The sequence below is a fragment of the Felis catus genome, chromosome C2, assembly GCF_018350175.1.
Source record: "Felis catus isolate Fca126 chromosome C2, F.catus_Fca126_mat1.0, whole genome shotgun sequence".
Classification (NCBI taxonomy): domain Eukaryota; kingdom Metazoa; phylum Chordata; class Mammalia; order Carnivora; family Felidae; genus Felis; species Felis catus.
Window position 1 is genome coordinate 135,094,097 of NC_058376.1, and position 22,658 is coordinate 135,116,754.

The 22,658-nt window shown below is 38.2% G+C and overlaps 1 protein-coding gene across 9 annotated transcripts in view; it reads right to left on the minus strand.

The window, feature by feature from the left end:
* Nucleotides 1-6,051: 6,051 nt before the first annotated feature.
* SATB1 (SATB homeobox 1) overlaps nt 6,052-22,658 on the minus strand; it is a 101,076-nt gene continuing 84,469 nt past the window's right edge. For 6 of the 9 annotated variants that reach the window (XM_023260589.2, XM_019810754.3, XM_019810756.3 and 3 more), the window contains 3 exons: nt 10,169-10,372; nt 9,483-9,578; nt 6,052-7,794 (listed from right to left, as the gene is read on the minus strand). In XM_023260589.2, the coding sequence (XP_023116357.1) occupies nt 7,291-7,794; nt 9,483-9,578; nt 10,169-10,372 (804 nt within the window). In that variant the 3' untranslated portion in view covers nt 6,052-7,290. The remainder of the gene's footprint in view (nt 7,795-9,482; nt 9,579-10,168; nt 10,373-22,658) is intronic. The other 3 variants (XM_011286212.4, XM_011286214.4, XM_011286213.4) reach the window with 3 other exon arrangements.

The window sequence follows — 22,658 nt, forward strand, 5'->3', positions numbered from 1 at the left end:
CTCAATAATATACTCACTATATACTCAAAAATAAACAAACTGAACGTGGATCAATCTTACAATAATTATGCTTAGCGAAAGAAGGTGGACAAAAGTGAGTACCTTCTAAATTCTATTTATATAAAACCTTAGAATATGCAAACTAATTTATAATGACAGAAAGCAGATCCGTGCTTTCATGGGCATGGTGATTAATGAGGATGGGAAGGTGGGAGGGAGGAATTATTACAAAAAGGCACAAGGAAACTACTGGGATAATGGACATGTTCGTTGTGTTCCCAATCATGTGGGTGTATAAATATACACACATATCTGTATGTGTGTGCATATGTGTGTGTGAAAACTTAGTCTGTGTACTTTAAGTGTATGCAGTTTATTGTATGTCAACTGTACCTCAATAAAGCTGTTGCCTACTCTAATAAATTGTGTAGGATCTCATGATATGCATTTCTGTGTGTCAAATATTCTTGTCAATTTGTGTTATTTTCTATCCAAATTTTTATATGTTTTGTTTTATTTTTTCTTTTTTGTCCCATGATATTGCAGTACATATAGAAGGCTTGCTAATTCTTTTTGTAATAAGATGGGGTACAGAAAGACACACAAATACAAAAATGTCATATTTCAGCAGGACCATGAGATGCTATAGGCTAACAAAAGTCTCTACATGTGTCCATTTATTTTTTTTCCTTCTTTTTTTTTTAAATGTTTATTTTTGAGACAGAGAGAGACAGAGCATGAACGGGGGAGGAGCAGAGAGAGAGAGAGTGAGACACAGAATCCGAGCAGGCTCCAGGCTCTGAGCTGTCAGCACAGAGCCCAATGTGGGGCTCGAACTCCCAGACCATGAGATAGTGACCTGAGCCAAAGTCAGACGCTTAACCAACTGAGCCACCCAGGGGCCCCTACATGTGTCCATTTAAAAAGCCCCACTAAAAGGATTGTCCATGGGATATGGGTCTCATTCCTTATTATGTGTCCAATATTTCTTCCAAATTATCTGATCTCATTCATTCACAAACCAAACATAGATTTCCATGTCAGGATTGGAGTCCTACAAACACAGGATAGTGAATTTACTTGCTATCATACAGTTGATTATAACTATAGTTTAAACATTGTATGAAAAACTGTAGCTAGAAAGTTCTACTGATGTTCGATGTGGTGTTTCCTCTCTATATTACAATTTTTTTCTTAAGTGTTCAATAGAATAGCTTATTTTCAGAATCATCCTGACGCAGTCTGACATTTGAGGGGTTTGATTTTATTTGATGCATTACTCTTTTTAAAAAATAGGATAGATGCCAGATGCCTCTATGAACTTACGTTTATAGCATAAATCTACTGGACTCTACCAATTGGAATTAATTGTGAATTAATTTAATGTAGTTTGAGATGCAGGAATGATCGACTGCAATTAACTTTTTATTATGTTATTTCTGGTTCTTGAAACGGTAGCCCCCAATTTAGAGATTTTTTTTCTCCCCAGGCTTAGATTTCTGTCCTTTTTAGTGTAGCCTTCATGGGCACCTTGCAAATAGGTTACCTCACTATTTTTCAGGTCTACTGTGGTAGCCACTTCTTCATTTCTCTGCTTCTCACCTGTGTCTATTTATTTGTGTATAAGATGTCAAAGGAAAATGAAAAGTAACACCTCAAAATACCACCTTGAAAAAGAAGATGCCAACAAATTCTTTTCTGCACCTGAAGCTTTTAATTCTTTAATCCACTATGGAATGTTGCTTAATTACATATTTTATTATGCATAACTGAAAATTATGTACTTTAGTTTCAACAATGATATGAAAGCACGTATTGTTTATAAATAAAGAGAGGCTGGTTTGTCCCTTTTTTTCTTATGTTACAAATATTTGTGGAATTCTCACAGGCTCTCTTTCTAAAATTGGCTTTTTGAGAATTCCCAGAGAGTTCCGAGGAAAACTTCATTTTTTTTTCTCCAGAAATCAGAAAATTCATTACTTTGTAAAAAGTGAGATGATGCCAGAACATCATAATGGGAAAAAGCCATTGAACAGTTTGAATATTTTTATCAAAATTTCATCTCTAATTTTAATGAGTTTCACAATGTCCTTATTGGGAAAATGTTACAGTGGTTGACCTGGGGATGAATCGTCAGGGGTTCATTACATTATTCTATTTTTTCGCGTATATTTTACATTCCTATAAGATGTATGTTTTTTTAGAAAAAAATATTTTCGGTATACGGCTCTTACACCAGGACAGCAGAGTTTGGAGGTTAACATCTCACACATTTGATTTCAAATACTTAGTGATAGACTTTTTCATATGAACAAAATACATGCTACATTATATTTCTGAAATTTTTGAATTGCAACTAATGTTTCTACAGTTTCTGCATTTGGAGAAGCTTTTATAAAGGAGAAAATAGAGATAGAAATGCATAGAGGGAAGGCTTGGGTTTGAAACCAACGTGGCCACTTAGATGGGCAAATGAGTTACCCTAGTTGAGTTTCCTCTCCCTGGTTTTTGAAGTGGGACTTTTCAGAGCCTGCCGGAAGCGTCTCAGAGCGGGATGGAGGTATGTTTGCGGCAGTACCTTCTATAATGAAGCATTTTACAAATGTTGCTATTTTCATCTTAAGCATATCTGCGTGTGCGGTCAGTGAGGGGCCCTGGGAACACAGAAAGGCTTTGAAAGAGACCTGGTAACGTTTGGAAAGTAAAATTGGAAACAAAGGCAGAGTAGGTGACACCTGTCTGGGCAGTAAGATGCTATCGGACAGGTTTGTGCTCTGGACAAATGCTCATTTTGCATCACACTGCCACAGACTCGATGAGTTAGCAGACATTAAATATTCGGACCTTCTCAACATCCTCATTTATAACAGGCACTGTTCTTTTGTGAGTGGAAAGTCAGAGCAGCACACGGGACGTCGTTTCTTTTGGGGGCGTAAAGACACGAATTAGATCCTGTCACTGTAATGAAGACTTAACTACCATAGAGAGCAAATAATACCAGTGCAAGAAATTCAACTAATAGTACAGAAATAATGTTCAAGATTTAATTTAGTGCAAAATAGGTCACTTTAGAGTTTAGGTTTACTTTGCAAGGCAACAAGTATAAGGTACTCTTTTACTGTATTCCCTCATCAACCATTGCCAGAGACCGGGGGCCCAGGTCACGTGCTTTTGATCACAATAAGGCTATTAGCAGTTGAAAATAGTTGACAGAAGGTGACTTAATACACAACCTCGGTGTAAGGCAAGAAGCCATAATGGAATTTTAGTGGAATTATCTTGATAAAATTAAATTTGGAGATACATGATTCATATAAGTAGGGTAATGTAAGAAAGGCTTCATTAAAAATGTTGCTCATCTTTTAAACATTAATTCCAAACTACTTTTATTTAACATTTGGTATTGTTAAACAGGTAATAGTATTCTGGACATACACCTTTTACCACATCTCTTTATTAAGGGTACTTTATATTTTATCAAAAATGTGCAGGTTAATAGATTGTAATTTAACCTCTGTTGCAAGACATGCAAGTATTTAGTATTTACATTGAAAGGATTGCCTTGGAAGAAACACTGAATCCGTAATATGCCCCCTTTAAAAGTCCAAAATATTTACTTGCAAGATAAGCTCCAGTATCAGTATCTTCTGATATTTTAAATGTGATAAATGTTTCTGGACCTTCGTTGGTTTCCACACTATCATGCAGATTTTTGGCTTGCTTTGGCAAGACAGTCCTATCTGGGGGGCTATATAATAGGGTATACACATTTTGCTCCTTTTGAAAATATCACCAGGCAGTTCAGAATACCTCATTTATTGATAATATTGTGACAATCAAGGACCTTAATATTAGCTGATGGTAACAATAGGGAAAAGGGCAGAATTTAATAGTGGAATGTATGGGATTGTCAGTTTTACTCAATGTTGAATCATTTTGAAAATGTTTTCTACTCAAGCTATATATTTTAGATAAGCACAGTTAGATATAGATATCACTACTTGGAAAAAAAAAAAGAACACTTCTTTTAAGCTCAGAATTCCTTAGGACTAAATGTTAATCAATACACATTTTATACATAATATGTACAGACTTTTTAACCAAGTGCCATACAACTAGGGCACAGATATTAGTTACCTTGGTTTTCAAAGGTTATGTGTCAACTCTGCATATTACGTGCCAAGGAGATACTGTCAACATTATTTTTTGCATAATGTGCAAGTATTATATGGCCACAGAGTGTAATACAAATTAGTGGCAAAGTGCTGAGGGAAGGAATCCATGACAGATTCAGATGCACAAGGCTGAATATTACCTGCAAACTACCTGACTCTGCTAAGGTCTTAACAGCACAAAGCGCTATGTCATGCCCAGCTTTTAAAAGTTTCTGAAATACTTGGACACAATGAAGCTTGTTCAAGGAGTTTTTACCATAGCCACCTGTAGTAAGAGGACTGGTATTAACAATAAAAAACATCAGGGGAGCAATGTGGAAGATCACCCAAACGAATCATTGTCAAATTGTGCCATCTTCCCTGGAAACAATTTTGCTCACTCCATCATGACCATCACTCTCTTTTAATATGTGCTTTTATTTTAATTTTTGGCTTAAAATATCATATTAGTACGATTATGCTGCTTAAGTTAAAGGGTCTGAGACTTTCATTAGTATTGTATTGATTTCTTACACACACTCATCAATTCTTTCAAAATGTGATTTCAAAAGAAATGAGGTTACTGTGAATGGCGAAATCGTATTTGCAACCCAATTTTTCGTTCTAAAGAAATTAAATTTCTGGCACCTTATATTCTGTTGGGCTGGTTAAAAAAATAAAAGTCTACTCTTTGCTCTACCTTTCTCCCCTAAACTCAGGAGAAAAAGCAGGAGAAAGGAATTTGTAAAAAACTTTATGGCACACTCGTTTCTATGTATTCCTTTTTTAAATACATGAAATCTAGCTTCTATTTTATTAATTCAAATGTCGTTTGCTCAAGTGATTTTCTGAACTCTACGCAAGAAATGTTTAAAAGTTGTCTTCTCATTTAATAAAAAGAACTGAAAACTTTTTCAATGCAATTTTAAGTTACAGCAAACCAGCTGCCTTCGTAGTTCAGCTGTGCTTCAAAAGTAAATAGTACTTTTACGGCTGAATTGGGAGTCTTCAATGATGCCATTTTAGTTCCTTAAGTAAAAGTTCAACATTAAAGCAGCCCAGTTGCGTACCACTGAGCTCATCAGGGCCTGGAAAAACGTTAGGCATGAAGAGATTGGACAATTTCAGAACCAACCATCAAGGAACCCAGACGGATACCCCTACTAACATCTAGGAAACCTTAAAAAGCAGCAAAAGATAAAGTGAATACAAACAAAATACTAACAATCAGAAACTGCAACGCTGGCCTCAATCCCTTCCACGACCGTGATTAGCACATCTCATTCTAGACCTTGGAGTTTACAGAGCTTTATGTTGCGAGAGTTCAGAAGACTGTGTTTAAGATCCAGGTGTGTTATTCTTATTTTCTTCATTTAGTTCCTATAGTTATGACATACACAACCAAATGAGCTCCGAGTTAACTCATATTCCACTTAGAACTTAAAAAAATACATTGCTTACTATGAGGTTTTTATACAGAAGGTCCATTTTTTCCCTACTTACTTTATGTTACTGGTAAAGGCCTTTAAAATATTTATACATTAGCTTAAAAAAAGCGTTGCCATAATCAAATATTGTGAAATAAATGCAGATGAATTCATCGTAAGTGCATAACTCCTAGAGACTAGATTTATGTTTTCGTTGGCAGGTCTTTTGACCATCCTGCTCTCTCTGTTAGGCAAAATGTTAAGCAAAAACAGGTTATGGTCTTTGTTGTTAAACTTAAAAAATGACCACGTTTGTGACTGAAATTTACAGTGTTTCAAGTGACTTTTCAGTTGCTCTTTATAAAATCGGTAAAATATCCTCAAGAAAGTATTAACATGCACCTAACTGAGAGGGCCATCTTTGACTCTTTCAAGTTACTTCACATAAGCAGACAAACCCTACCATGTCATACCATACAAACAATTTTAATTGTGTAGTTACAGTCAATAACCACTCCTAATCAGAACATTTCTGCATAAAGAAAATTGTGATACACTTATAAAAACAGCCAGCTGTAACAAAATAGCTGGTGTTTTCATAGCCATAAACTCATAAAAAAGAAATACACCTTTATACAGAAATTTTATACAGATGTAGCTTTAAAATTGATTGTAAACCAAAGGAAGACACATTGCAAACATCCATTATTTTCACATTAATTGCATAATTTTCTAAGGTGATCTATTAGTTTTATTTACCTAAGCTTATTTGCATGATAGTAAAAATTGCATACAACAATAAGAGTGAAGCTTATAGTATGAATTGCTTGGATAACATAGAGCACTTTTTATAGGCAACTGTGTAAAGCACATTTTCTCTATTTAAAACTTTTAAGACACTTTGTTTTACTGCCCATCAAAATACATTTATAAATAGAAAAGAATCAGTATGGTAACAAGAGAAGCAATATTACATTTAACGGAAACTTCCAAAAAATTAATTACAACATGATGCTGCAGGATCTACAAATAAATAATGAGGACTAAATTGTGTTTCACATTTTCTTTTCATTTTTTAAAAAATCATGTAACAATGAGAATGAAAAAAATTACAGTGAACTTTTATTTCCAAAATAAAAACAAATTTGAATTACGGCAGTGCCATATAATACAAGGCATTTGTTGGCATATGTCATCTTTAAACTGCATTCCACAGTCTATAGTTCTTTTGTAACATACAATAGAGTAACAAACTCTTTTTTTTTTCTTTTTTTAAAATAAGGGGCGAGTTTCCAAAGATCAGTGTGGAGTGTTACAGAAATAATTAAAGGAAGGAAATAATAATCACAGAAGTTATAATGCTTGTTTGAGGCTCCAGAATAATAATTTTTTTTTTAAAAAAAAAAAGATATCACTGGTATCATGCTTACGGGTATGCACCTCGATGCGTCCCGTGAACACAAATTTTAATTTTAAATACCAAACAATCCTCGATGCTTCACCTGGGGCTGCCAAGCAGTTTGTAAAACAGAGTAAAACATTTAGTGCAGTCTGTATTATCCTTTCTCAACTTTCCTGTTTGTGCAAGTTTCTGAAGATTCATTGGCCAAACCATGAACAACAAAGGTTTTCTGAGAGAATACAAGGTGGACTTCTCATGTCGTTAGTAAATACCAGTGGCACTGTTGAATGAAAATAATACTTTGATCTCAGTCTTTCAAGTCAGTGTTAATGTCTGTGTTTCCTTCCACCGACAGCTCTTCTTCTAGCTTCACCGAGAAAAGGGTGTTAGCATTTTTGTCTTGGGCACTCTCTTCCAAATCCTTAAGCAACTCCTCTTCCTTGTATTCGGCCACATCCACCTCTAAGCCGGAGTTGTCCTTCAGTTTGCCGTGGTGCTTGAGATAATACCGCTGGTTCTGAAAGAACTTGATGATGGTGTACTTGGGAAGGTCAAGTTGCGCGGACAGAGTCTGGATGGCCTCTTCGTCCGGGTACAGGCCCACGTCTTGGATGAAACTCTGGAGGATGCCCAGGGCTTCCACGGAAATTTTCGTCCGCGGCCGGGTCTTCTGCCGGTTCTCGTCCTCGGCCTCTGCGGGCGAGGCCACCGTGGGCTGCCGCGGGGGGAGCCGGGGCCCGGCGGGCTGCTGCGCCTGCGCCTGCGGGGGTGGCGGCGCCGGCTGCTGCTGCGCCTGCGCCTGCGGCTGCTGCTGCAAAGGAACAAGCGGACAGTCAGAGCTCTGCCTTCTCCCCAGGCGGGCGCGCGAAGCCATCTGGGAGGAAGCAGGTGGCTCGGAATCCCACCAGTAGCTTCTCCGAGGGGGACAAGATTCAGGACAAAAAGGGAGGCTGGCTAGATGGCCCACGCCATCAGGGGAAGAAGTCAAAATGATAAAAACCGGGAGGGGAGGCATTACTAGGATTTTGGAGGCAGCCGCTGGGCTGCACTATCAGAGGTCAGTGGAGCCTCCCTGCCCTTCATTTTCTGTCTGGCTCACGGAAGTGAAAAGTCAGCGCGCTGAAAATATGAGCCATGAACTTCAGCAGAAGGATACGCATCAAAGACGACGACAGCAAAGCAAATTATGATGTAAATAATGAACAAAGATTTAAAACGAAGATTGAGGAGTAAGGATTTCAAAGGCATCTTAGAAAGGAGAGCTACAGAGCCCTGGGGAAAGAAATGTGTGTTTTGCCTCATTTCATCCATGGCTAAAACATGGAGCAAGAACGGAAAGTCTTATTTAAATTCCAAATAAAATAGATAAACGTCTGCTCTTTTTCAGCACTATCCCCTAAGACTCTGAGGATTTTTGGGATTCTCACTTTTGTGAGTTTCCTACCAGTCAGTTCCGATTTAATACACACACAATTACTTACCAAACTGCACTAGGCTGACACTGCAAGTTTTTTTTTTTTTTTTCCTACGGAAAAATAAAGGTTTGATCCACCATACAACGGCTAGCAAATTGTTTTGTCTATAGTAAACTGAGATGTGATTAGGATTTAAATTTAGTGTATACAGACACTTTTTCGTAATTAGTGTCTGTATATGTGCTGTAATTTCCATACACAATTATACATAACAAATGTGTGACACATGCACATACTGTATACTCTATATCCATAATTCTTATCATCAAAGCAAATCAACCTGAGTAAGCCGCGAAATATTAGAACGTTTATACCGTGCCTAAGCATTTCCTTTTATCCCCCTAAGAAACAATTTTATTAAAAACAATTTACATTTTCAAACAAGTACTATTTTTATTACTTAACATACACCTTTTTTTTTTTTTGTTTTTGCTAAACAGTAAGTTTTTCAGGCTTTCATGATTATTTTAGTGCTTGATATCCTAAGGGATTCTCTTTTCCAATTTATCTTTAATACACACTCAAGGATTTTTTTTTTCCTAGTGGATGGATAGCCCTATTACTGTTTTCAGCTCTGTGTGTGTGTGTGTGTGTGTGTCTGTGTGTGTACACACACAGACACACACACACACAATTTTCCACAGCAATACCAAGAAATAATGCAGGTGATTCAACAAAGAATTTTAGGACTCTGCAAAGCAATGGCATTTTCTCTTATATGGGAAAGCTAAAAATATCCCCTTAGATTTAACAGAAATACATCATACAAATCAAGGCCATAAGGCACCAACAAACTACATGATCGTAGAGCCTCCCAATCTAAACTCACAGGGGCGTTCCCTCAGTGGATGAATGGAGACCAGTCCCATGACCAGCTCAGCACACGGCTGAATCTGGGGCACAGTGGTCTTTGGCTACCACCATGGTTAGTATGTCCTTTGCAAGTCTGAAAATCCAGACCAAGGGAGAGCAGGTCTTCACGCCACCCCCTCTCGCTGGCAGAGGTTAACTTGTGCCCGCTCACCTGAGGAGCAGCACCGAGCCATGGTGCAGGGGTCAGCAGGCCTGGTAAGAAAACGCCTCTAGACTCTCCTTTCCCAAGGGTGGTGGGAGAGGGGCTCTAAAGGAAAGACAAACAGACGTGACTCACCCCTAACCTGTGTTCTGTGAGGGTGTGGGGAGACAGCTACAAGGTGAAGGAAGGGCCAAGGAGTCAGAAGCAAGATTCCAATTAGGTTTCCCTCCCCTCCTCGTCCTGGACAGCACCCAAGGAGGTATAACGTTGTGATTGCGCAGACCTCCTCTACAGAAACAACAGGAATCCCTTTCCTAAAGGGCAGTGTTGGTAGTCATTAGAAAAATAGTGGGTTTTTTTTTTTTAGATTCTGATTTTCAAAACACAAAAACAAAATTTGAGCTCTCACACACAAAACCACCCACTTCGAACACAAACACACTTGCCAAACAAGTGTTAAAAAGGGGGTTCCTGCCACTTTGTGGGTGGGGAGATGAGGGAAGAGGAACACAATACACATGTTGGAAAAAGTGTGTTAATTTCCCTTTACTCCCCTGAGCAAGATGGCAGCGTATTGTTATCTCTTGCTAAAGCCTATGTTTAGACTGGCGGGAAGAAGAGAAACGCTAATTTCCCTGCTAAGTGTAAAGCTCTATTTACTTAGTGCTATATTGAATTGGCCAAGGTAAACGAACCTGAATCTGCTCTGCTGGAACATGGATAATGTGGGGCGGCCTGTCGCCATGGTGATGCACCGCGTTGCTCTCCTGTTCATAAATGGCATCACGTTCTGGCTGAGGAAGACTGAGGAACCTTCGGATCATGGAGAGGTTCTCCCACAGAGTCCTGTTTTCTGGAGAGGGATCTTCTTTCCAGCGTAACAGCTCACACAACCACCCCTTGGAGACAAGGGCATAATAGGTCAGTTCATGCCTGTGGGGGGGCTGGTATGTTCCATTAAGAGCTAAAAAGAAAAGACCCTGTGAAGTTAACTTTTTTTCATAAGCTCAAAACACTCCAACCTGCTTAAAAAAAATTTTTTTTTTAACCTGTTAAGAAAGAATAGCTGTAGGTGTCAGGGAGGCAGGCTCTGTTTCTAATAAATGTTCAGATTTGCATCTCAAAGGAGGGTCATATTTTTTAGATTCCAAGGGCAAGACACATTTACCACGGACTTTGCAATATGTGAAACATGAGAAGCGCCAAGTTGAGTGTGCTTCTAGTCGTGCCCAACTTTCTTGTCTGATGAGTGGCCGTCTGAGATCCTGAAGGTATTTAAGAGATAGGGCAGATTTTTGGAATAGTTTTTTTCTAAAAGGATTCCTCAAGTTTATACTTCTTGTATTAGGAAGGAAACTACATGTAAATATTTGTGTGTGTGTGTGTGTGTGTGTGTGAGAGAGAGAGACAGAGACAGAGACAGAGAGAGAGAGAACAGACATGTGCAGTAGTGTGAGTGAGGACGTAGTCTAGTGTAAGCGTAATGCTCAGAATGGGCATTAGAAGAATTCTCCCAGAAACAACTTTCCAGAAAAACATCTCAGGGCCTGTTTTTTTCTGCCCACTGCAGTGTGCAACATATGATTCATCAGGCAAGAATTTTAACAGATTTCCTAGGCTGAGAGAAGGAAATGTCCAATGAATGCCCAAACCTGAACCTCTCTGATGCCTCCCCTAGGGTCCCATTTTTGATCCTCAGATTATCTGTCAAAAACTGAGTGGTCCAACAGAGGACCCTGTCTAACATCTTCTAGTCACCATTCCAAACGTTCTTCATTTTGGCTGCCATGATGGACACTAAGCAACGGGGTGGCGAGAGGGAGCGTGTGTCCCACCCAAACCCCTTCACCAGCAAGGCAACCACCTGCAGCTGCCGTGCTGCCTGCTAACAGCTCAGAGCCACATCCTTCTCTGGGACGATGTCTGGAGTCATCTCGCCTGGAGATGCCTGGACAGTTCCTCCACGTCCTCACTGACCCCCTCACCCTGGGGTGGCCAGTGACTGGCTGACCCAGTGGTGCAACGTTCCTGTCCTCTTCCCCTCAAGGGACCACTCACTCAACCCTTCAATTTACTCAACAGAGATGGCCCTCCCCATTCTTCTTACTCCTTTCCCCCATCAATACAGACCACCTGAGACCATACCTCTTACCGGACCCCTACCTCTTCCCTATCCTCCCTCACTCCTTCCAGGTCTCTCATAAAAGCCTAGACACTTGATTCCTGTCTTAGGCTCTGCTTTAGGGACTTGACCGAAGATGAAGGGATTTCTTGGAAATGCCAACTAAATTAGTTCGATGGGAGTGGAAAAAGCACAATTTCTTTATCATCTGCGTTTTAGAACCGGCCAACGAGAGTTTTTTTGGTGTATTGCTGCTGTTGTTGTACGGGGTGAGACCAGGGAATGGTATGACTTTTCTCCATTCGTCCCATACTGAACTACCGGAGAAAATTCCCCCTCCCCTTCTAACTGCAACATACAGCGAAAAGAAACAAGGCCCATTCTGCCCCAAATGGGCCTTTTTGAGAGAATTTAAAAGAAAAGTTGGAGAGCTGCTAACATTAGCTTCCCAAGACCCACCTACTAACCAGCCAAGGGTGAGTGACTGTTGCTAAACCTCATGAGATCTATTTTTTTCTAAGACATTTGTTTCTCTACTCAACAGGTCTCTTAATTAAACAAATATGTACAAGGATATGGTCACGCAATCATGCACTCATTCAGTGCCACTGAATGCATAATTCAAAGCTGAGAGAGCAGGCAGTAAACTGAAGGCTTACCGGCAAGAATATTAGTGAAAAAAAGTAATAATTGTGATGAGCATGTCACTGAATGTGCTTCTTTCCTAACCATGGCAATTCTATGTTTGTTTCCAGAAAAATATGATGATGTGTCATATTTTCGCTCTATAGGAGTATAACATTAACTCTCAAACTGTATTTGAGTATTTGAGGTATTTGAGACCCACTTGCACATGTGCCCTGGAGATGTTTATTTAGCTCTTATTGGCAAATATTTGCTATCTGGATTGAGCCATGAAAATATTTTATATTTTCCTACATCTCAGCTATTTCTTTATACTTTACCTCTAAGTTGGATGCTGTGCAGGTTGCAGATATATATCTTCCTGTAGGCTTGAATATTAACTATGGTTAAGATGGCTTTCCTCCTCCATTCTTCAGCTACGGCAATTGACAGGCCCCCATGCCTACACGGAGCAAACTACTGCAGTTCTATTTATCTTTCAAGATGTTAGAGGGCTCATGAAAAACAGAACAGAAAAGCTGGTATTTTGGGGGTTTTGTACTTAGCTAGTATTGTATATTGGCCCACTAAGTGCTAAACATTGAGTAGCTAAGGTTTTTTTTGTTTTTTTTTTTTAAGAAATAAATGCCTGTAACTAAAAATTGCTGAAAGTTAAATTAAGAATAATTCACGTAAGAAAAGCTTCTTGGAGAGAGCTGAAAAACTCCAATAATTTTTCCAATCCTTTAGAAAAACTTTTTAAAGTAACACAGAGATCAGTTAGCACTCGGATATATGAGAAAAAACATGTGGATCACAGATGTTCTTTGGAAAAGAAAATCATTAGTTCTTTTAAAATGGCTAATAATGATAGCTAATTCCTAAACAATCACACTCATGCTGGTTTAACAAATATTTCAGAAAAAGAGCCGTGACTCATTCAACAAATATTTTGCTCATATTGTCACTTCTGTGTCTCTATACTGATGAAATGGATCCTTATTTTTATTAATTGCCCATGACTACCATAACATTTCCAGTAGTTTGCTATTAACCTCTGCCCTTAAATAATACTTCTAATTCCTTATCTAAAAATAATTTGATGAATTATAAGTTTGAAGCTTGTCTCTGCTAGCCTTTCAAGAGACATGATGATTTTAAGAGACTGAAATCAGATGCTTCTTAGAAAAATATTTAACGGTGCAGCTGGGAACTGTTAGTTCTACAAGGGTATTCCAAAAAGAAAAAAAAAATTAAAAAGGGGGAGTGCTTTTCTTGACGTGTGTATCTCTTGAAGAATAACGGAAAACAGACATTTTGATATGCTAGTTCTTTGTCAGCAGAGACATTGGCTCATTCCCAATTTACACTGGCAAAAATAAGATTAATTTATTCTAATACTATTTAAATACCTTGGAATATTCTGACTACCTCAAATCCTATCGACTGAGACTCTATTAACGATGACAGTAATCTGATCTAGGTTTTTGCACAAAGTGACTAAAAAAGCCAAATGCTTTCTAATTCCCCAATACCTTTTTCTAGGTCATTTTTCCATAAGTGATACTATTAGAGCCCACAAACTTGGTAAGACAAGCAACATGTCAGAATATTACAATATGTGACAAATAATGATGATTCCCCTAAGCACTGTATGGGTTTTTAAGTGATAAATGTACAGATCTGCTTGGTAGAGGAGAGGCAAGGAATGAAATGCAGGACTTTGCTGCAAAATGTGAACATAATTACATTTTTAAGAGAGGTCTCTGGGACTTGAAATATTCTAAGACCATAGGCAGGAGTACTGAGCTACTCCCCAAATCAAATTAGATCACAACTGTTCCGTACAGTAAGAAAGACAGGAGCGTAACAGCCTTAAAATAATAAGACCAATCCACGCTCAGAAAACTAAAATGGTACAAGGAACAACCTAAACTTTAAGTGTAGTCAATTTGCCAAGCAACATTACACTGCATATAAAGAGGGCAAAATATAAACAGTAGCCACATGTAAATAAATTAGTAATACTTTCAGGATGTTACTACTTTTCAAACTGACGAAGTTTAATTTGACACCTTCTGTTCTAAACCCTTTGTTTCTATTCAAAATCACGCCTTGAGCTGTTGCTATCAATCACAGCGCTCCCCCATTACTTAAAAAAACTGGCTTGAACCCTGAATAAGCTGAAAATGCCATGCAGATGAATTCTGAGATAATATGTTCAAACCTGTTATATACAACACAAATCCTGTAAAGTTATGTATTGTAAACCTACATTTATTGAGAACTAAAAGTCTTAAATCCATCTGCCACAAAGGAAATACTGTTATGTACTTTATAGTAACCAAGAACCATCTGCAAATGTCTTGCTACCGTAAGCAAGAAAACGGTGCAGAAGATGCTAAACCTAAGACCGCATGAAATAAATAACATTCTTCGGACTGGTTTTGGTGAGGGATCTATTAAAAAAAAAAAAAAAGTAAGATGTGGGGGGAGGGGCGGGGAAGGAAAAGAGAAAATGCAGAATGACTGCCAAACCAGCACTGAAAAAAAGCAAAACAAACTCAATGACAACACAATGGCAATTTATTATGGTCCATGAAACACATGACTGTATGCTCATTTTAAAGGAAAAATTAGCAGTTCTAAACTCAATATTCTAATGATGTGCTTTCCTGACAGAATCTTGTTGTACCACATTTAAATAAAAATCCTGGCACCCTCATCTCTCAGCTGCTAATTTCCAACCCAACTCGATCCCTGATTTCCACTCCACTCTTTTTAGAACAATTAATTCAAGTCAATTCACTTCGAACATCTGAACGGAGAAGGGTACACAATGATTTTAATTGAGTCAGAAAAGTAACCTCCTTTCCTGAATGAATTTATTGTACCTATACAGTCTCACAAACATAAAAAGAGAACCCTTACAGGGCCTGTTCTGTGACAGAGCTGGGAACACATAACACGACGAGATTTCCAGGGGAAAATAGGCTTCAGTATTCTCCGAGGAAAAAAAAAATCATTTAATACAATATAGAGATACGTATATGTTATTGTTATATGCATATACATTTTAAAGCCTAGAGCTACAAGAAAAAAGAAGAAAGAAAATGACAGTTCTTGCTGCAACTAAGAAGGAAAAATACTTTTTAGAAAACGGAATGGGAATGTGAGTTCTAAAAAGCAAAACATTTTATAGTCTGTGTTTATTCCCCCTCACCCTCATCTTTTATGTGTTATTTGCAGGAGTATTTTGTTCCAATCTCTGGGGCATATAGTATAATAATATATGATATTAAAAGAAATCAATCTAAATAGGGACGTATTTGATACAAACATTTTAGTGGAAAGCATGAATTACATTTTAGCAAGTGGTAGGAACAAGGATTAAGTACATAATCCATTAAATAGTACTTCCAACACAAAAAATTCAGTATTGTAGACTAAACTACACCAGGCATTTTGAATGAGTACATTTTCAACAACAACTAACTATAAAGCTAGCAATTTATCATTCAGCAAATAATTTTCTACTTTTAAAAGAATCCGTAAGTGTTACTTATGCTAATGAAGACAGTTTTTAATCTGCCCACAAACATGCTAATAGAGGGCAATTTTTTTTTTTATTTACAAAGCTGTCGGCACTCAAGGGTAATTTCATATCAATGTTCTATAAGCTGGGGGGAAAATGGGTTCTAATTGTCAGAGTTGCACAATCTTTCACCTTTAGCATGAAGGTTTACAGATATCACGAAGACGCAACGCGACTGATGGCGGCGGAAGCCATGCCTTTAACATTCCAGAAGGGTTCCATTTTCATACTTTTTATGCCTTTTACCACACTCTGCCTCAAATACAGTAGTAACACATTATTACCTCTTTGGAGGCCCTACTGCAGACACAGGACCCAATGGAGGTAAAACCCCACTTCCAGATTGGAGGCCCGGATGCTTCACATACCAACTTCTACCCTTTTTCTTTTCCTCAAGAACAGTCGTAACACTTCAAACAGCGGGAAACAGAACAGTAGCAAAACAATATTGAAAGCATTTTAAATTATTTACTAGGTTAAGAGGGTGAAATGATACTTTAAATACATCAAATTTCATCGTCTAGGCCATTTTTTGGTGGCAAAGTGGTATTGATCTTTCCAAATGCTTAAAATTAACTATTTTCCAGAAGGTCATTATTTGATTAAAGGCATTAAAGTTGAGGGCAAGAAGCAGGGCACTTTTTCTTCTTCCCCATTCAAATCATCATGTAATTTAATAAAAACCATCCCATCATGTCCTGTAATAAAAACACTTATCTTAAGATACTGTTCTTTACCTAACATATTAACCTTTAAATGTTATGAAGTTCTTTAGAAGAAAAACCTTTGCTAAAGCAGATAATTCTATAACATAATGAGAGGCCCCCACCATTAACATTAATAAAGATACATGTTCTCCTCTATGGAATTAGTAGGAAATACATTAATCTTTCTCCCCAGTTTAATAATATCTACTTTGTGTTCTGTGAAGAAAATCTCAGCAGGCGCTGAGTAACTTTTCCTGCTACGTTAACATTGGTCTTATTAAAGAAAACACGGGAAATAAGTTTGAACAGAGACGTACCAATAAATTTTCATGCTAAAAGTAGCACATTACATCCACTGTATTTAAAGAGGGCTTTTAAAAAGAAACATATTTTAAATAGAATACCCGTGTGTATGTATTCCCCAAATGTATTTATTTTCAAGGTATGGCTTCTGATACCCGTATTTGCTGAAAAGAAAAAAAAATCATGATATTTTAAAACTATTACTAGTTTTATACTTCTAAACTGGCACTGTTGTAAACCCTCTCCAGGTTATTTAAGGGACTCAGTATCTCAGCCAAAAATCTGTGGGTTTCCGTACTGTGGAAACAGGACATACAGTGGCTACTGGTCAATTTCTCCTGAGTAAATTTTTGCCACTTTATCTTTAAAAGGTTAAACACATCCAAGCAGAGTTTCTGGAGATTTCTGAGTAGCAAAAAGAAATGCTCATACAATCTGAGGAAAAGCTCCCACTAAAACTTAGTGAATTTTCAATAATCAGAATCATTGGTAAATAATCTTCAGCATGCAATTTGGCTTAAAATTTAAGTAAAAAAACGAAAATAGCTTTTATGTTCCCCTCTTTTCTACCTTGTCAAAGCCACTGGCTTTATGGCACACGTAAATATAGTGTTTTTTTTTTTCTTTTGCGACAGATTGTTTGATCCGTAGTAAGATTATCAGATGACAGTTTGGCCACAGTAGATAAAAATGGCTCCCACTTTAAAAGGTTGTTAGACAAGGAGCTCTTACAGTTTAAAGAACATTTTCAGGAAGGAGAATCTGAGTAGGGAAAAAGGAGGGAGGAGAGAAAAGCATGAAATTGTAGATAACATATTAAACTAGCTAGCGAGAAAATAATCTTGTATTTTGACTGAAACAGAGAACTTCCAAAGAAAGGCTGAATTTTCCTTTAAAAACATTAGATTTGGAAGATATCTAACTTAAAGGTTTAATTTTTCTTATACTTCATATACTAACCTGCTTTCAAGATCGTTTCTTCAAAGCTTAAGTGAAGCAAACAAAAATGTGGCTTACAAGCCTGCTTCTTGAATATGGACTCAAAAAGAATTTTTTTTGTTTTCTCTCCTCAATCTAAGATGTATTTTCGACACTACATAAATGTCAGTGATATGATTTGGCTCCTGTTTAACATTTATACACACTGTGCCTTAATATCGTACTTAAGTTTTTATTCTCCTCTCACTCTCCATAAATAGTGCCGTTAAAAAACAGAAGAGTCAGTACTCCCAAGGTCCATCAATGTCAGCCTTTCATTCTATCGTGCAGAATCCACGACTCCTTTCCTCCTGTCGTCCACCACTGACTTGTCAGCCTGGGAGTCGTCTCCCTTGAAGTATGCTCTTAGGTACCAAGCATTCTTTTTAATTACTCCAAATGGACAATTATTTTGATTTCTGAACAAAAAAGCATTTAACTAATCATGCCTTTTCTTAACTCAGGGGAAACAGTGCACCGATGATGACTAGAGCTATCATACGAAGTTGTGACACCTAAAGGAGCAAATAAATGTGATGTCTAGCTTAGCCTATGGAACTTCCTGCCAGATAAATACACAGGTTTAACTAAGCTTTCTTGAATCCCCTTAGCCATCTCTGAGATGCTCTTAGAAAAGAGATGTTGGGATGAAAATCATTGCTCTGGTCTTTCAAACTGCCCAAAGTTATCTTACTGCTCAAAATGCCCTTCAAAGGCTTCCCATCACAGAGAAAATGCTCACACTCCATGGGGCTGCCCTGAAGGCTACTCCCAATCCCATTCATGTCCTAACTCACTGGATTATTTATGAGCTGTTGCCCAGCACTTCCCCACTTTCTATTCTCCATCCTTCATACTGAAGGAAAGCCCTTTCTCCTTTTTTCTGCCCATCCAAACACTAACTCTCCTTCTAGTAATGCTCAAACACCTCAGTATATTGATAAAGGGTTATATCCCATGTAGGCATTAATGTATGTGAACTTGAGCAAATTACCTTTTTGAGCCTCAGCTCCTCCTCTACGAAGTGCAGACAATAGGAGTATTAATCTCACAGGACTGTGACCGGTACATATGAAATAGAACACATTCAGCCCAGTGCCTGGTCCATGATAACTACAAAAAGGTCTGATGAACTTAAATTGAAAGCACTTGCCTTAAAAAGGCTCACAGTGTATTTGGGAAGCATTCAAAAATAACTGCCAGTACAAGGCAGTGAGTGATCAAGGTCAATGATGGACAGACATCAAGGGCGATCCAAGTGGCGAGGAAGAAGAGATGGTCTGTGTGGTCCAGAAACTCTACACTGATGAAAAGTGATATTGGCTTGGCCTTGAAAAATTGGCAATATATAAAATGGTGAGGATAATGAAAAAAAGGAGGAAAATGAATTATCAGTGCGCTGGGAAAAATAGGTAGATCGGTTGCTTGTATGTACCATTCTTTCGCTATAGCTCTTTCCCATACTGGACTTTCTTGAGAATACTCAAGTACTGTGACCTCACCTCCTTTACATGCTGTACTTCTAAGACCCATTTATTAAGAATGCCTGGGGTTTGGGGTGCCTGGGTGGCTCAGTCGGTTAAGTGTCTGACTCTTGATTTCAGCCCAGATCATGATCTCATGATTCATGAGATCAAGGCCCACGTTGGGCTCTGTGCTGACAGTGCGGAGCCTGCCTGGGATTCTTTCTCTCTCTTTCTCTCTGCCCCTCCCCTGCTTGCTTGTTCTCGATCTTTCAAAATAAAGTAAAACAAAATTTTTAAAAATCATTAAAAAAAAAAAGCAACAAAGTGAAAAAGAAAAAAAAGCAAGCCTGGGTTTGAATATGTATTCCTATTCCACTATTTACCAGCCCTGTATCTTTGGTCAAGCTTTTCAACTTCTTTAGACCTCAATTTTCTCCTCTGCAAATGGGGGTAATTTTACCACTACTCATAGGGTTGTATGAGTTAAAAGAGACAATCCGTGCAAGGGGTTCGGCACACAGAAGCAGTATGACGAATGTCAGCTCTCACTATTTTTATTATTGTTGCCACTATCACAAAGATAATCCAAAGGAATTTGAGTATCTGGGGAGTTAATGAAAACAGCTCAGTTATCACATCCCAAACTGAACCCAATATCTTCCTCTTATAGACTACGTTCTCCTCATATGTAGTTTAACTCAATAGCATCAACACCCACCTAGTCACCTGGGCTGAAATGCTGTAATTTGAAGTATAAACTGGTATAATCTTGCTGATGGGCAATGTGGAAATGCTGAATGTAGCAATGTCTAGTAATCACCTTTAAAACACAAAAGCCTTTTTTTATCCAATAATTCTACTTTTAAGAATTGGTTCTAAATAAATGATAAAGAGGGGTGCCTGGGTGGCTCAGTCAGTGAAGTGTCCAACTTTGGCTCAGGTCATGATCTCACGGTTTGTGGGTTCGAGCCCCATGTTGGGCTCCGTGCTCATAGCTCAGAACCTGGATCCTGCTTCAGATTCTGGGTCTCCTTCTCTCTCTACCTCTCCCCTGCTCGTGCTCTCTCTTTCTCAAAAATAAATAAACATTAAAAAAGTTTTTTTAATAAATAAATGATAAAGAGGTATACAAATATTTAACTATAATAACGTTCATGTTAGCATTATTTGTGATAGGAAACGTAGAATATAACTTAAATCTATCTTAGTAGGAAAGTAAAAGATCTGTATAGCATATGAATAAAGGTAAGACATATATATACATGTGCACATATATATGTATACGTATACATATGTGTGTATAAAGAACATAAATCAGGCTATCTTTAATTTGGGATTCTGAGTATTTCCTTACGTTCTTCTTTATGCTTGCATTTTTTTATAGTAGCTGTATGTTTTCAATAAAAAAAACTTAGCAAACAGCTTCAATTAAAAATCTGATATTTCTTGTCTGCTTGCTTTATAAAGAGAACAATCATGATGAATTCCTGCCAATTCTACTCCTTCAGAACATTTCTTGAATTGGTTCCTTATTTTCCATTCCTACTGCTCTGGTTGAGGCCAGAGCATTTCTTCCACGAACTAACGCTGATGGGTTTCTTTAATTCAGCTCCCTGCCCCGCCCCCCATCTCAGCTGAATTACATTTATCATAAACAAACGTCCACACAAATAGCCCTTTGAGTGACATAGTCTTCATTTTCCTTCATCCAAGGGGCCTGGACATGCCCTGAGGCTCACACTTGAATGAGTGAGTGTAAAAATGCAGCAAAGGATTCCCTGTAACACTGCAGTGGCAGTAAGTTCGAGGGAGGGAGGGAGAGAGAGAGAGAGAGCTGTAAAAATTGCACAATCTGGACCATTTAGTTAGTGGCAAGAAACCGTATACCTCTCTGAAATTCCTGAGGGTATCATGTATTGTAGCAAAGTCCCAAAACTTGCATTTATCATGATGCTGCAGTTCAAAAAAACTAAGACGCAAACTGAGCTCATCTTACTAGGTTTAAGGAGGCAGGGTAGCACGATTAAAGGCTTCTGTCAAAAGCAAATACAACATCGGATTGTTTCAAGAAGCTGAATGGGAAACTTCACTTTTCCCAAACCCCTCAACTCAAATAAATACGGACTCGTACACAGCAATGTTATGAAGCAAATGTCTCATCATGCGGTACCCTAAAGTCACCATTAAAGTTTTACAGGGTGTATTTGTCTTTTCAAAACTATGAAGATCATGAAGAAAAGAATGTTGCTGAATATCCATATATGCTACGTGCAAAAAAAAAAAGAAGAAACCAAACCTGTAAAAACTTGAGCTTATAAAACAAATAATTTTTCGGTGATGATCTACTTGATACAGGGATTTATCTGCTTACAAAAATAATTTGCTACAGGTTATTTTAAACAAATATTTCCTCCAATGCATTTTTAGTTGGTTTATATAAAACTTTTCAACACTGCAGACATCTCCTAGAATGAGCTATATGTCCCATTATGCAAATTTAGGGGCTAGGAATTAAAAATTTAAATCTTCCCTCTATGATATCCTAGGAAAGATAGCAAAGAATTTTTAAAACCAGAGGAAGGCAATTCGGGATTGTAAAAGTTATGGGACTCATATCCTAAGAGGAACAATCAAGCGGGCAGGGTCATCATGAGCTCCCATTGCTTATGATTTTGCTGATAAAGTAACACCCATTTTGTGGCCAAAACCCACATCATTTTATCCATTATGCAAACCTACTAATCAGAGGTTGGCTTAATTGAGGGATTCAAATCTTGTGATTCCCAAGGACACATCAAAAAAAGAAGGCATAAATATTTCTAGAGGCATCACGTGGATCCCAGTGACAATGGCCGGGTTATAATTTTACCAATAAAAGGAGACAGGGGAGGCTGAGCTCTCTGCACAGGTCAACTGAGTCACTCCTCAGGACCACTGAAACGGTCTTATACCTGGGGAAGGCAGGCTCCGAGAGGGCCCCGGGGGAGGGGGACAGGAGTGTGACCCTACTCTGGGAGCACAGAATCTCCCTCCTCCCACCAGAGCTCCTTTAGGAATGTGCTGGGTTTTGTGAGGGCAAAATTGAGAACGGATGAAATGTGCTTCTGAATCATTTTATTCTTCTACAAATAATCATTAAGTGCCATCTATGTGCCACCTACTGTGCAGGCTAAGAGGAGATGTGGGGACAGATATAATAGGGAGTCATTTCCGCCAGCACTTTTAGTCCAGTGAGGAAAGAACAGCTTACACTTCAGATGGAAGTTGATATTAAAGGTGAAGCCCCCTGGACGCAGAGTCTCCAGTTGAAGGGCAAAGGCCCTTTCTCACAAAGTCATCTGTATGTGGCATCAGCATGTTGGAGAAAAGGCTGCCAATAGGTTTCTGTTT